The 16981-nt window shown below is 40.4% G+C and overlaps 1 protein-coding gene across 4 annotated transcripts; it reads right to left on the reverse strand.

Moving 5' to 3' along the window:
• Positions 1–2514: 2514 nt before the first annotated feature.
• On the reverse strand, positions 2515–15365 carry tp53inp2b (tumor protein p53 inducible nuclear protein 2b). 4 transcript variants are annotated; one of them, XM_083894897.1, is made up of 5 exons: positions 15252–15365; positions 15074–15156; positions 9860–10228; positions 8677–9205; positions 2515–7123 (listed from the first exon to the last, which is right to left on the reverse strand). In XM_083894897.1, exons 3-5 carry the CDS (start codon positions 9981–9983, stop codon positions 6856–6858), a joined length of 921 nt encoding a protein of 306 aa, XP_083751023.1. In that variant the 5' UTR covers positions 9984–10228; positions 15074–15156; positions 15252–15365; the 3' UTR covers positions 2515–6855. The 4 variants fall into 4 exon arrangements, with proteins under 4 accessions (XP_083751023.1, XP_083751022.1, XP_083751021.1 ...); XM_083894896.1 differs by having other exon boundaries at positions 15070–15156; XM_083894895.1 differs by having other exon boundaries at positions 15074–15362.
• Between the last annotated feature and the right edge of the window lie 1616 nt (positions 15366–16981).

Raw genomic sequence — 16981 nt, forward strand, 5'->3', positions numbered from 1 at the left:
ATGTTTTCATTTGTCCGATATCCAATCCAGTATCAGGCCGATACTTATACTGAATATTGTACCAATCCCGACCGTTTTCCTCCTTTTTTCAAGCATCTAATACACTCACAGTCAACATACAGTAAGGCTCTGGGGCAAACCAGTTTTATCCAGCACAGGACGTCCTCAGGTGACTCTTGCTCAGCTCAAATGACAGATCAACGCTGTGATGTTGGCAGTTGTGATGACAGATGAGCGGCGCGCCTCAGAATGTGTTGTTTTTAACATCTAAATAATGTTTTTTGCAAGTCTGATCAAAGCACTTTGAAAACAAGCACAGTGGACCAACAAGAGCTGTACTAGAATACAAAACAAAAGGCAGAATACATAAAAGGCATAAAAGCAGCAGAAGTTGTTCCACCAAAAACCATCACCTCTGTCTTCTTTTCATTCAAATATACCAAATGTTAAGAACCCATCCAGACCTTTGTATGTCACCAAGGCATACTCTTTTAACAACTAATGTAGGTCCATGAAGGGACCACATATGGTTCCTTGCCCCTCTATGGTAAAAATAAAATGAAAGGAACATTATTTTAGAACATTTGAAACAACAGCGTTTCCCAATCGTTGGGGACCCCTGTCCCTGTGCAAGTTTTAGATGTTTCCCTGCTCCAACACACGTGATTGGTTTAATCACCTTACCATAATTAGTTTCTGAGCTATAACCATAGATGCAGGAGCCATATGACCGTATACTTTTTGCCTTTTGGAACTGCTTCAGAACTGTTTGGCTGTCTGCAGAAGTTACCAAATATATGTTGTTTTTTTGCCCATTAAAAGGTGAAGGTGAGACATGTCAGACTTTTACAGTATTTTTTTTACTTTCAAAATGGAATAAACTGTTGCATATGAAGATGGGTTTAATTATTTCTTAGTATTATTTCTTCAAAACCTTTAATTTGTGGCTCTTCACTTGCTTCATTCATGTAGGTGTGGCCCTCTGGAAAGGAAACAAAGTTACCCACCCCGACCTGATCTAATCCTCAGTAATGCATCCATGTTTTGCATGGTGGCACCACACCTATTCTCATATTTAGACAGCATTACCACACCCAACTGTTTATTGCTTAGAGTAATCTCATTATCTCTGAGGATGTCAATAATGGATTCATGGAATGGATTTGACAGGAAATATAGTACTTTTTTGCACTTGAATCAGGCAGCTATAACTTCTTAGCAAATTATATACAAATTGGTCAAATATGTTGAAGAGATTTTAGTGTTATCCTTAGCCTTTTCTGGTCAAAAGGAAACTAAACATTATTAATATAGACCTAGTTTAAATTAAGGACAGAATGTGGTCACAAAGGAAAAGAAACTCATCAATAAAAGAGAAATACATTTTCTGAAAGATATGTCTCTATTTCAGTGCTTTAACAGGGATATTATTTATTTCATATAAATGGACTTTCACTGTGTCGTTTGACAAATAATTAACATGATTTTCTTGACTGGCAAAATCACATGTTCACATTAACCTTTCCAAAAATTATGGAAAGGTTTTTATGAAAACTTTGGATTAATGTAAAACATTTGGCATATTTGCACATTTTTCTATTGTTTTTTCTTAAATAAACGAGATTTTGTCAATAAAGTTATTTATGGCACTGAAAAACACCAAGTCCCACTCCAGTCTGACTATGAATCGCATTATCCAGGTATGTTAGTCTGACTAAGACATAGCTCGATTTTAGTTGGACTAATGTGTTTACATCACGTAACCAAATTACTGTCTTAGCCCGACTTGAATTGGACTTTTAACATGCGTGCAAATGACAGCAGCAGTGTCTAACGCTTGTGTTGCCACGGCGACGTTCCTGCACTGCACACAGGAAGTCATATGTATGTTTTATATCAAGTCAGACGGAGGCAACAGCAACATTGCTCTAGTAAAGCATGCCCAAGAGAAACATTTTAACATAATAAGAAATCTAGACACATTCAAATAACTAAATAGTATTAATCGTAAGTTATTTGGTTTTATTTTGTAGTTGAAGATATTTGCACATTTAATGCGAATTTGCGCATCTGTTCCAATTTTTTTTTTTAACAATGGCTATTAAACTGATTCACGGTTTGCAGCAAATGTGATGTCTGCTGTTGTATCACCACCAATTAGTATACATTAAAACAAGGCCATTTTTGTGATTTTACACAGGTTTTGAGTAATTAACACAATTATAATATAATTACTGCAATTTATACATCAACATTTCTGCAGAGGTGACTCCTAGGTGTTGGGAGGAGGAAATTAGCATAAAAGTAAATCATTTTTCACATCATATTGACCAGTTAAAGCCAAACAAATGTGTCTTTCGAGCTTAAAGTAAATGTTCTGATTAGAGCTCAATTCACACTCTCTCCTCTAAACCATGTCCCCCCCCCCCGTGTCCTGCGTGATGGAAATAATGACACAAGATTCAGGTGTTAACCTGAGTATTTATTATTATTGTTGTTGTTGTTGTTGTTGTTGTTGTTGTTGTTGTTGTTGTTGTTTTGGCGAGTACCTGTGTTTTCTGAATGGATGCTGGAAAAAACCCATCCGTTGACTCTTGCATAGTCTTGCCTGTCGGTGGACAACTTGCCCACCGTTAGGGATGGAAAAGTCCATACATCACAAAAACCATGCAGAGATAAGTTGAAAGGCACAATCACCATACTAGATAGATACACCAACATTTTTATATGCCTATATATTACATTTTTCACAGGTGGGTTGGTGGGTGTGCTAGTTCAGACGGAACAAACCCCCAAGTGTTTAAAAGCTGCCATTATTTCAGGGCACAACGAAAACATATGAAAGCCCCAGACATTCAGCACTTCATTGAACATCTGAACGGTGAAGAAATGTTCCAATACCTATACGGGGGAAAATACAAGCATATTCTATTGTGTTTTTCTCATACATTAAATCTTTTTTTTTTAAATATATAGAAACTATTTTGTCTCCTGCCTCATCCTTTCCCTGCACCATATCTCTCATGTCATATATAGGTTGTATACACACACTGGGTGACCACACCCTCTCCCCCTAATTATTGAATGACATTCACACACTCTTACACTACACACCCAAGAACACTTTGTTTAAAACAAAACAAACAAAAAAAAAAAACTGGGCTGACACAAAAAGAAAATGGAGGAAAACATGGACAGGTTTGCAGCAGCACAGGAATCTGTGGTGATGCACACACGCACACACATACACATACACAAGTGATATTATATAGTTTCAAACAGACAGGCAATATTATCGTCAGCCCTGAGGGTGTGACAAAAATTACCAATTTTACTTATAGGAAATTAGGACATTTGTGGGACAGTGAGGTCATTTTGGGCTGGTTCTCACTTTCAGACACACCATAAAAGAGCTGTTTATGGGTTAAGACTTTAGGGATTGCGCCCATGAGTGTCCTCACTAAGACAGCTGTCCAAATACACGTGTATGTGCGTGCATATTCACCTCAGATGCATTTGCTCACTACTCATAGGAATCAACAGGGTACACCATTTAAACATAATAATAAACTGTAAATTGACAGACATTTATAAGGATACTGTGGCAGAAAAGGAACAAGAGTCAAAGGAAAAAAATGGTTTATCAGTTTTTTTTTTTCTTCTAGATGATCAAAATGAGAACAGAGAGCAAAGAGAGAACATTTCCCCGGACAATGCAAACAAATTCCCACTCTCCCAAAGTCTCAATGTCACTTGAACGCACCAGCAAAGATTGTACTGCATCCTCATCAGCATCTGTACAGCAGATGCAGTGTTAAAAGGAGCCCCTGGAGGGCAGCGTTTCCTATGGCACATCAGCTTTGAGTCTTGTGCTGCTCTGTGTGGTTGGTGCACGGCCATGGGGGGTGAAAAACGCCACATTTGGCCACCCAAGTGCCCTCAGAGGTGAGTGAGGCAGAGAGAGAGGATTCTCATCAGTCCCATTGGACACCAAATCCTGAGAGGCTTTTTGACATCTAAACGAAGCATAATAAATTATTTTTCTTTCTTTTCTTCTTTTTTTCTTCCTTTTTTTTAATATTTACAAGAGAAATAAATGACCATTATTCATAGAGTTTCTAGCAGTTTATGTGTCAGTACACCTTCTCACGCACAGTTCAAGTCAAACGAAAATAAACAAAACAAAATAAATGTAAAACGAGAATTAAAAACAAGCACACGGCACACTGCTAAAACTTGGGACTCACAACAATTAAAAAAATAAAATAATAATAACAGTGCAAACTTACATCCATGTCTCAAATAATTTACAAACATTAGTATACACTTCAGCACCATTGTTTACTATTGTTGTAGAACACATATCAGTAAGCTGGATCTTTAGGTGGACACTGTTGGATGAGACAGGGACAGTTTAATGAGCAGGAGATGTATGGGGGGAAGATGTTTGTATAGTCGGGGTTTAAGTTTGCTTCCTTTTTACTTCTCGCCAAACTATTGCGTCAGTTACGTGTAGACGCACTTTTTTTCTCTCTGATGTTCACACGACTAACACAGCACACACGCAGTGTGGGGGTGAATGTGACTCGATGTGTGCTGGGCACTTGACTTCAATGTACAAACAACAAATGATTGACCACCAAGCAGCGTTTTTTTGTTTTCTTTTCTTCTTTGTTTTTTTTTTGTGTCAGCTTTGAAAGCCAGACATTATATTTCCTCTTTGTCTGACAGGAGCAGGTTTTTTTTTTTCTTTGTTGGAACCACAGAGACAGAGAAAACTTTCACAATGATATCTTATAATTAACAGAACTAAAGAAGCAGAAAACAGAGTCACAAAACAAAATAAAGAGTTAACGCCAATACCGCCAGGAGCGTTTCAAGGGACTTTGGGGGGCCCTGGATGAAATGGAAGCTGAGGGGACCCACTATTGAAGCAACTGATTTACTTTTTTGACTTCATACATTTCCATTTTGAAATTAGGAAGCGAAAAAGCAATCACAAAAATTCAATGACATTTGTGATTAAATACAAAGTCAATGCACGATTTTAGGTCAAAACATGAAATTTGCCTCAATCACTTCAGTCGCTTGAATTTAAATGTTGTACCTCACAAATGGCTAGGATGTTTGAGATTCTTTAAACATCCCAAAGGACATTTATGTACATTTGTCACTTGATTCAGATTCACAGATGATTGCAAACTACAATGAAGTAGTTAGCTCAGGCATTGTTATACCTGGGCTAATAGTAGCCGGGTGTGTTATACAGTATCATACTATATAGTATCTACTGTATATTCGTCCAATACTGGATGAAAATCGCTGGATTGGATTTCCGAAAAAAGAATAAAAGTCAAATTTGGTACAAATCTGTAAACCGTGCAAATGTCTTTCACACAGTTGCAGTTGTTTTAAACAGCTGCTTGAATAAAGAATAAAGTGGTTGACAAACTTAAAAATACCACTTCAACACCTAAATGGATTAAGTTCATTCAACTAAAGTGTAAGAAAGTCGTCTTCATATAACTTGGTTTAGGTGTGTGTTACCATCTGGAGTAATATTTGGAAGGTTGTCAACCATTTTCGTTTTACAGCAAACAAAAAAAAATGAATTAGCACAAACGTCTTATTAACAGTTTAGTTGTTTAATAGAAGTATAAGACTGAATTCGGACTAAATTGGTATTGGACACAAAATTCAACTGTCGTGGACATGAGTGGAAGTATTCAGCTGCTCACAAAGGCCCCCTCTCAGCGTGCCCCCCCCCCCCCCCCCAGCCTTGCCTGCCCTGTTGCAACGCCCCTGGATACCCGCTTTCTATACTTACTTTAACCTAATATACCTTGTAACCCAGAGGCAAGCCCTGCATCCCTGTGCTACACTCACAGTTGCTGATATCACAAATATTTTTAATCTGTGCAAAAAAGAGACAGCAGAATAACCCCATTGGATTGACTGCACCTGCACATTCACAGGCTGCTCTCGGGGTTACATAACTTTCCTGTGACCAGTTCCACATGACCCACATTCTAGTTCTAATCCACAGTGTCATTTCTTTCACTCTTTAGTCTGTTTTGCTCATACTCTTCACACCATCCTCTACTTCCTCTCAACCTTCTCAAAATAGTGAGAAAAGAGGATTCTCACTGCATTGTGTTTCCCATGATGCAACAGCTTGCCACAGCTTTAATACTTTGCATGTTGGCAAACTAAGCTGAAGGGCAAACAAATGTCTCGTGATTGTCCCATCCCTCTCGTCTCTCACACACGGTATTTTTTTCCCCTCCACCAAAACTAAGTAATATTAAAATTATAATTGGATAGAACTCTGTCTCTGCGTGGCTCCTACAAAAAAGACCTCCTGTTCCTCAATCAAAAAGAAAAATTGTTTAATTTCAAATCATTATCTCCACATTTAAGAAGCTTCATGGAGATGTCACGGCTGATTGGACAAAAACATGCCTTCAAGAAAAGTGGGAGAAAGGAGAATATTTGACTGAGCAAGAAAGAAAAAGTAATAAAGCTATTTTTTTTTGCTGTTTTTCAGACATTATTGTTACTAAGTACAGCCTGTGTAAATATTTTGAAGATTTTTTTTGTTGTTTGGATACTGCAATGGACATAAGAGTATAATAAAGATCTAACTACTCAGAGGACTTGGTTCATGAGAGCAGGGTGGGGCATAACTCTTTGTCTATAACCAAAACATCCATCAGAGCTACTGGTCTACTGGTATCTGAGTTAATGTGATATAATGTGCAGAAATGAAAGTGAATATGCAGTGGGTCAATATATTTTTTATCATGTGTGTCTAATGCCCTCAGAGTGAATGACGCCCCCTGTGTGTTGGGGGGTTCAGTGGCAGACGTTACGCTTGCTGGGCTGGTGAAGGAAGGTGTTTCTGACGTGGGCTGCGTGACGCGGGACCTGCTCCCTGGTGCGGTTTTGGCGTTGGATGCGATTGCGGCCCAGATGGCGCCTCTCAATGCGAGCTTTGCTACGCTGGACCCTGGCCACTTGGGTGACCTTAGCCAGGGCTCCAGCCTGGGCAGCGGCTCCACGGCTCACTCTGGTGGGCATGGTGGTGTGGGTGGCGGGGACGGAAGCTGTCTCAGTCACTCTGCTGTAGGAGAAGAAAGAGAGAGGCAGGGAGAGAAAAGGTGTTATAGTTGTGAGCCTTTTAAAAGTCTAGCTAGTAGCTAGTATGCTAGCACTACTAGTGCAAACTGGACTGGGCCGATAAGAAAGTGTGCTTACATGAGCCAGTTATGTAATGGCATTGGACTTAACCAAACTTCTGCTAATGCTAGTGCTGCTAACTGGACTTTTTACATGATTAGATACATACATTCATACACAGTTAAGTTAGTTTTTGTGTTTGCCTAACAGAACAGGTAGCATAATGTTGGCTCTCTCTTTTCCGTGTGGCCAAGAAGACAGAAGTAATGGCTATTTCTTCTTTCACCATCAACCATAGCTAATGTCAGACGTATTCTTGCACCCTATCACTTGTGGAATGTCAAGGTGAATATCCGCAGCTGGGCTGAAACACATGTATTTGCATTGCATTGCACTGCGCATCACGCCGCGGGGATAACACATCCCAACTGATCAAAAAGTACTTTTACCATTAAAGCTCACATAGAGTGGTCCTGTTGCACATTATATGTTAGTTATGGTGGTCTACTTACATACATTAACCTCCTAGTTGCTGTAAATGAGCCGATAGAAATCTGTCTTTTCTGACGCTGTCCTGAGCCGCGATATTTCAGACATAAATCTCACACCCAGAAGACAAAGTGTGTTTTGGCCAGCCAGTGTAGAGCCTTCCCAACTGTCTTATGATTGGCCAGTACCCGGAAGTGACATATTCAGCACACCCGCTCTCAGAAGCGCAGCACCCCCCTCTGAACGGTGGATGCACAGCTACTCATTATCAAAACATTGTTTTAACAGTGTTTAAAAATAGCTTCGTCACGACTCCCCGCCGCAGTCCCTTTTATGACTTTGACCCGGAGTCAGACCCAGAGTCAGAAGACACTGTCGTTTGTGAAACACCTCCACAACGGACGTTATTCTTCTTCTGCAGTTCAATGTACGCAACCGGATGTGCCCGGATTAGTGCAGGAGGATCTGCTGTTCAGGAGAACTGTGTTTACGTAACCGGACCGGGTTTTTTCAGAGATCTCGCTGAGCCCGAGATTACAATAAAACACGGCATTCTCAGCAGTGGCTGAACTGTTTGTTTCGAAACTTCAGGGCTTCGTAAACAAGGTAATGACGCAGATACACACTAAAAAACAGCGTTAATTGGAACTTCCGGTCTAGGTGAGCTTTAATCGCATATTGATTTGTTCCACAGTAAATCAGTCGTACACTTCACACTGTTTGATTTTTAAAGACATAGACATGTTGCTACACTGTTTTGTGTGCAAAATACGACATAGAGCACTGTGCTTTGATTGGAATTTGTATTACTAACGATGGCTAACAATGGCAGCCCCAGTTACGTTTATGTTTCCGACTTCTCAACTGAACTCGTGGGTAATGTCACTCTTACTTGTTGCATTACTTACTGTATTCTTCAGGTGTGTTGGTCTGGATAAGATATTATTTCATCCAAAAATGCTAGTGTGGATGTAGCCTAAGCTAGCATGAACAAATGCTGTTTCTCACCTCATGCTGCTCGCCAGGCTGACCACGCTCTCCTCTCCCACCACAGACAGGTTGCTGTTGGAGACCATGGACAAGTTGTTTGGTGACACGTACACAGACATACTGGGGTGCTCGATGAGCAGGTCCTCCATCGGGCTGGCCTCGGCCGTTGCGCCTTCTGCAGTGAAACAGGGGGGAGGGGTGACAAACCAGCTCTCATCCATGCAGCCTCTCTCTGATCCTGCCTTACTGCTACCCCCACTGCTCCCACACTCACTCCCAGAGCCAGGGGACATTGACGGGGTGGACGAGTGTGTGGACAGTCTGGCCCGCCTTGGCAGGCTCACTGATGGGCTAGCGCTAGGGCAAGACAGAGGGTTCGATGATGCCACCGCAATCCGCGCCTGACCTTTATATGTCCTACGGCGCTTGCGAGACGGGTGGGGAATAGGGGTCAGGCATTCAGTCCTAGAATGTGTGTCTTGATGATGGGAAAGGCTACTGTCGGGGGATGAATGTGTTATCGGCGGTGCTCCGGTCTCACCCTCTACTGAGCACATGGCAGTGATGACATCAGGGATGGGAAAGCCAATAAAAAAGACAGGTAGAAGGGCCAGGTTGTAAAAAAAATATTCAAATTTAGTGATTATTATTTTTTTTTTTAAAGCAATGCATGTTGAAGGAGGAAAATTTTTAAAGGGATCACATACGCACGCGCACACATACCAGTGTGGGGAATGTAGGGGTGTTTAAAAAATTGGAGGGGGGTAGGAAGAAGAGGGGGGTAAGGAAACACAGAACATAAAAGAGTCATATCATTAGTTGTGCTGACCCTCTAAGGTGGTGGTTAATTATCTTGACTCTGCCAGAGAGGCACTTTTATGTTGCTTTGGATGTTTGAACAGGCAAAGCAGAATTTCATACTCATTAATTGCCTTTTTTTTGTCACAATCGAGGTCATTAACAAAGAGGAAGAAGGAGGTTTGTTTCTACATTCTGGTACGATAACAGCTTTCCTGCAGTCGAAATATGGGCACGCAACACTGGAGTTGAGCCACACCCTGACTCTTTCTTCACCCCCACCCATCATTACTCTCAGTACACACTTCAAACTTGTACACCTATGTCAGTAAAATGAACAGATGCATGCATGTATTTTCCAGATGTATTTCTGCAGCCCTGCAATCCCTCTGCTGAGACTCACCAGGCAGATTGACGAGCATCCATCCCTCCTCGTCAGCCTCCGTCACACAGGGGTTGGGTCCCTTCAGCTCGGCTGCCACTTCCTCCACCTCCCCAAACAACAGGTTGCTCAGACGCTGAAACATGACTGACTCTACCTAAACTGCCACGTGTTGATGACTTGGTTGGTTATTTGTTGTCCAAAAAAAAGCTTTAGCTGCCTTCTTGAATTTCTTTTTTGTGTTTATGTATCAATTTTTTTTTTTTTTTTTTTTACAAATGCAGTTCCTTTTCTTTTGAAGCCCTTTGCTGGATCTCAGTTTATGAACAAACGGGGTGGACAGGCTTCTTTAGTGCAAATGTAAGGTTTCACTTGGTTTGGAGCAAAGGCCTGGAGAGAGAGACAGAGAGAGAAAGAGCGGAAGGTGGTTAATCACTTAAAACACAGTAATAATTAACATCTTGGTGCTATAAATGAGTATAAATGTGGTGAAATGCTGACAGTTGAATATTTTTTGTGTTCACACTTACGTTGATTGCCATGGCTTGCATATGGAATAATCTTAAAATATTAAGATGAAACAAAGTGTATCCCAATTGAATCCAAATGGATAAAACAGATTTCTGTTTTTAGTTAAGGTGGCTGATATTTTACTGACCTGCAAATCATCTTTGAGGATGGCTCAATTTTTATTATGTCCTCTAAAAATTTTTTTTAGAACTTTTATATGACTCATGTTATCATAAATAAAAGTTTGTAATGTTTTTATGGACTAATTTTGATCTTGGTTGTATCTTAGGGTTATTGCTCCTTTACTTTTCATACTTAATGGTCCTGACAAGTGTCTGCTTGCAGGTCGTTATTCTTATTATTCTTATTATACTTTTACCCTAAGAAGTTGTCCTGGATTTCAGTTCTCCCCGTTGTTTTCTCACCTGCTCTCTTTCATCCTGCCTCTTTAGTTACGTTTTCTTCTACAGGGTTGAACAGCAGCTTGCATACATGATCCAAGTTCATTTGTTCATTCCCTCTAACTCATCGCCACTTTGATGAAATCACACAAAGACCAAAGGGCACAATTACATAAAAGGACAAGGCTTGAAGCCTAACAGTGGGAATGAGCTGATACCTGACATCAGCTCCAACAACACAGTGTCATTAATTATTGAAATATATTAATATTATACAGAACTGCATTCACAAACCGGAAATTAATTGATTCATAGTTCTATGTGAGGACAATGCTCTCCATGTGCCTGGCATGCTGGGCTTAATCTGCCCACTGCAAACTGGGAGAATTGGGAAGGCAGGACCTCTGCCGGCCAGCGAGTATAATTATGACTGACAACTGTACTCTTCTTTTAACTCCTTATGGTCACAACCACCAACCATTTTGTTATCTTGGTACATTTCCATCTCTTTATTTATTATTTCTTTACCTTTGACCTTTGTGCATTTGTTTGTGAATCATTATAGTGCTATTTTTATATCTCTTTAATTGTTGCACTTTTGCACATTGCAATTTCTTTTTTAAACAGTTACAGTAATGTCATTTTTATGGTGACAATAAATGCACAGTGTGTTGTTTTATGTTGTTCACCTCATTGTAGTGTGCCATTTTGAATACTAAATGAAAATCAACAGAAGAACACTTCTGAGATTCTTACCATTTAAGATTAAAGACAATTCAAGGATAAGAACATGCTAGGGTTCACTATTGACGCTGAGGGAAAAATATGAGCCTCATAGGGAATGATGACAAACTAAAGAGTCAGGTTATATTATCTGTGGGTTTCGCACGCACGCACGCACGCACGCACGCACGCACGCACGCACGCACGCACGCACGCACGCACGCACGCACGCACGCACGCACGCACACACACACACAAAAACATTAATGCAAGCCATTGTTTATACATCATCATCGATTGCTGTAGTATAGGGTTTATTCAAAGGCCATGTGCAACTGATAAGGACAGTTTTTGAAACCCATAAATGTTTATTGGTGAAATACGCTGGCAGAAGAACACTAAGCAACTACGGAGTGTGTGTGGTAATCTGGGAGAATGTGCAAGACATACACCAGCAACGTACACCTGCTGCCCCCACCCCCCCATGAATGTTAAATCAGCAAAGTCAGTCTCAAAGACAGATGGACAGACGAGCAGGAAGACGAGGTGAGACAAAAGAGTCAGCCTCTGAGTGTGCAGAATGTTTGAGGACAGAAGGTACTGAGGCAAAGGACAAGTGCCTGACCTAAGTGTGGATGAAGTGATGTAATGTGGGACAGATGTTGGAGCAGGCATAGCTTACAACACAAACTCCAATATGTTCAAAGGGTGAATCACAAACATCAGCATAAAAAATATTTGAATCAAATGAGTCAAATTTGTTTTTACCCTTATATCCTTTGCATATGTCATGTATGGGTGTAGAGGCTGGGATTCCAATTCAATAAAAGTGACCCCCCCCAATATGTCTTTGCTGATGTAAAAAGAGATTAAAAGGTGACACTTATGCACATAGACATGCATGGGCGCACTTTTGTCCTTATTTGGTGAACCATCGTGGAGACTTGCTGATTTCTTATGTCAGATGTAATGACAGTCTATGTCAGTAAGAGTAGAGACCTAAGTTTCCATGGGTGTAGGCTTGAAATAACAAAAGATGGGAGACTAATGAAAGTTGGGGAGAAAATGATCCAAAAAGCCTACGAGGAAGAAACTCAATTTAAAGAACTCGTTTGGAGTTTTTATGGTGAATAAAAGGCTCTCAGCTGCACTCATGTTTTTGACTTTATTTCTAGTATTAGATAATAATAATAATAACAATACAAAACACCACTGTTTTACTCTTGGGAGTTGTTTTTGAATGCATTCCTGAACTAAGTCATGAGACAATGACAAATACATTGAGATAAAAAAATGTTTTTGGCAACATGGCCTAAAGGGTGTTTTGCATAAGGTGCAGCACATTAATAAAACACACCAGTATGTTTTTCTTCTTCCCATAATCTGACTAATATGAAAACACCTTCCTAGTTTCATGGCCTAGAGTTCGCTGAGGTCATAAGCTAATTCAGGACTGTCCGCCTGGTGTAAATAAAAGCCCTGATACTGACAGCAGAGTTCACATAATGGCCACTGATATGGCTCAGGTCCTGGAGGGGAAGGTTTCTGGATCTCTGGCAAAGGTTGTGTGGAAGCTTTATCAAACACTATCATGTGTTAGTGCTGATAAAGGTCGTATAAGGTAAAATGAGAGCAGAGGGAGAGAGAGCAAGCAATCGGACAACATTCTTATCGATTTATTGGCCATGTATGTCTGACTCCGCCTCTGTAGGTGGCGCTGTATCTCTCTACAAGCTAGTGTGTATCTAATCAGTTACCTGTTGACCTTTATGTTACAGAAAAACAGAGAACAGAGAGATGGACGGTGAGATGGACCGTGCTGTAGTCCTGTATGTTTCCCATGTCTGTTAACGTATGTCAATCGTGATAGCACTGAAGTTTAAATATCTTCTACTTCCAGGTCAAATACCGGGGGAGGGAATTTTGGTGCATGTGCAGAACACCAAGTACGACTCTAGTCCGGCTAAACATATACACGCAGGAGTAATCAGACTATAAATTGCATGTTAGTCCGACTAAGACTGGCTCAATTTTAGTCAGACTAACATGTTTACATGACATTAAGAAAACCGAATTATTGTCTCAGTCCGACTAAAGTTGGACTTTTAACATGCATGTAAACGATATTTAAATAATTACCGTGTGTTGTAGGAGCTGGATAAGTCAGGTATAAGCTCATACAGTAAGTCTGGCTGTCAGATTTTTGTTGTCCTTATTTGATTGTATTATAAATACTGTATATATATATATATATATATATATTTTATTTATTTATTCATTTTTTGACATTGACAGAACAACACATTTCAGTGTGTATTCATTTGTAAAAGCGACCTACCTTTTTAAGCTTAGCATTCTTTTTTCTTACATACATTGTACACCCACCCTGTTACACAGTGTAAAAAAAGGGTCATGATTTTTGAGCCAGTCTCTGTCTCTTTAAAAGTGGGAGGAGCAGAGTGAGCTGGGTGAGTGGGAGGGGCCTCGGGAAATAAACAAGACGCATGTGGCGTCACGCATATACGTCACTGACGCCAGCAAAGACGGCTTCGACGACTTGTTTGACGACGGGAGAGAAAGAGGGAGAGAGGTTGAAAAAAAAGGCATAAGCAGGAAAATGAGCGATTGAAAATAACGTATGATATATGTACATATATATGCGTGTATATGAATATATACACGTATATATATATATATATATGTCTAATTTATGAGACTGAATGATTTACATTTGTCCTGACAAAAATGTATCTTTTACAGTTTTACAATAAACAAAAGACATGTATGTTTCAAAATAAAAGCCTGCATGAACGACCTCCAGCTCAGAGGAGACTGGACTGTGTGTGTGTGTGTGAAGGGTACATCCAGGTTAAACATGAATTATCCGTGTAAGCTCTCCCCACTGAAGGGTCACGGCAATGACAGTTGTGACTCGGCGACAAGGAGCTCGGACTCGAAAAGGGGGCTTATTTTTGAGTGTATTTGTGATAGAAATAGAAGGCTTCAAAGGTCCGCCTCACTAGAAAAAAAACACCCATCAACATCCGCCATCGACTCGACTCCACATCAGCATTTGGTGCAATTCGCACAATAACAGCGACTGCAGCTGGGATTCTGCAGCCTGACGGTCTCTCTCTCTCTCTCTCTCTCTCTTTTCCTTCCTCACCGACGTCGAATCGACCTAATTTGACCGTTTGGTGTTTTCAAATCCTTCCATGATGTAATAATACGTCCTCACACCAGTAATAATAACACAGCAGCGGTCAAATATAGCACCAAGTGACCCATAAAACCTCATCCAGTTTCACCATCAAAATAACAATAATCTCGGATGATTACACGACGATGGCTGGTGTGTGTGGTGTAGATATCAGCCTGTGAAGGATCATATATGTGGTTTGACACCAAAATGTGACGCAAAGAATAATACTGCTGATAATAAAAACATTAGAAACGACTAATGATGGTCGGTGTGTGATGTGGAGGGGGATTAAAGCAGTTGGGAATGCAGTTGTGGCCTATGATACATCACACACAGTTGGACAGCAATAATATTAATATTAATATTAATAATAATAAAAATAACAAATGTCTCACCTGCCTTTGCTGTAGAATTCAAGTTGTAAACGCGATCTCACACACAGTAGAAACGACGACAATTCTTAAAGCATAGCTTTAGATAGCCTTTAAGTGAGGTAGTTCAAAAAACACCGTTAATACAAAAATAAAAGGCTTTCTTCTCAGAAGAAGTGCATCGTGTAAAAAAATGTTACACTGACGTTGTTTCTGCAAATTAAAACATCTGCAGCTTCGTTTTTCTTGTTTTCTTCTCCTTTCTCTACCTCCTCTGTTTTTTTTCCCCCTCTCTCTCCGCTGCAGATTTCTTCGTGTTGTTTATTGCTGCCTCCAGCTGATCCTCGGATCAGAATGTAGAACGTACAAAACAGCTGATTGTGAGATCACAATACTCCTGGGCCCGCCCCGCGGTCACGCCCACACCATACAAATCCACCAATAGGAATTTTACACCGAGCAGAGGGCCTTCTCTAGGTAACAGAGCAGAGTGGGGGGAAGGGAAGAGAGAAAGAGACAGGGAGAGAGAGGAGCTGTCATCCTTCCTGCTGCCAGTGACTTCACAGAGCAGAATAGAACAGAAGCCTCTCACTGATCCACGATCAGCTTCTACTTTCACCATCAAGGCTGTGAAGAGTCAAAGCTGAGGGCACAGCTCTACTCAGGAAAGTAGAGATGAAGATGTGTTGACAGCAAAGCCATTCAACTGTCAACCTGGTGCAGAGCATCAAACAGCTGAATCATCTGTGGTGGACATGTTGTCTTTATGATCGTTTTACACTTTACATGCACAGCTAAGGCAGCCATAGTCCGACTAAGACAGGCCAACTTGTGATAGTACTGGAGTTTAAATATGTCGTCTCCTTCTACTTCCAGGTCAAAGACCGGGAAGGAAATTTTGGTGCATGTGCAGAGAGCCAAGTCTATGAATTGCATTATCCTAGTATGTTAGTCCAACTAAGACTCGATTTTAGTCAGGCTAACATGTTTACATGACATTAAAGTCTGACTAAAATTGGACTTTTAACATGCATGTAAACTCACTATTTGTCACTATTAACCTTCATAAGAAATGCTTTGCACAAGATGGTTAATTAAATAAATCCATGTACAGAGAGTCAAACACAGCTGGAACCTCTGTGGCGGACATGCTGTCTTTCATGACCGTTTAATACGTTTACGTGCACATTTTAATTGAGCTAAGGCCACCGTAATCCGACTAAGACGGCAATCGGACAATTTGCTAACTTGCGATTTATTGGCTGTGCACGTCTGACTCCGCATCTGTAGGTGGCGTTGTATCTCTATATAAGCTAGTGCATATTGAATCAGTTTCCTGTTGACCTTAACATCACAGAAAAACAAATGGCGAACAGAGAGATGGACGTCGATATAGGTCGTGCAGTGGTGATAGTACTGGAGTTTAAATATTATGTCGTCTCCTTCTACTTCCAGGTCAAATACCGGGGAGGGAATTTTGGTGCATGTGCAGAATGCCAAGTCCGCCTCTAGTCTTACTAAACGTATATATGCGGGAGTAATCGGACTATGAATTGTATTATCCTGGTATGTTAGTCCAACTAAGACTGGCCTGATTTTAGTCAGACAAACATGTTTACATGACATTAAGAAAACCGATTTATTGTCTTAGTCCGAATAAAAATGGACTTTTAACATACATGTCACTATTAACCTTTAGAAAGAAATCTTTCCTGACAGCTGCACTTACTACAAATGAAACGCATAGTTTCTCCTGAATATCCTGTAATTAATGTTTAATTTATTTGAAGAAATCCTGATGCTATAAATATAGATGTTCAAATAATGACATAGTCCGAGTTCAGGTTGGTCCGTCTTGTGTATGTGGTGATGCTGGTGATGTTACTTTAAATTTCTCCCCCTCTTTCCCCTCCCCTCCCCTCCCCTCCCTCCTCAT

The sequence above is a fragment of the Microchirus variegatus genome, assembly GCF_963457635.1.
Source record: "Microchirus variegatus genome assembly, chromosome: 9".
Classification (NCBI taxonomy): domain Eukaryota; kingdom Metazoa; phylum Chordata; class Actinopteri; order Pleuronectiformes; family Soleidae; genus Microchirus; species Microchirus variegatus.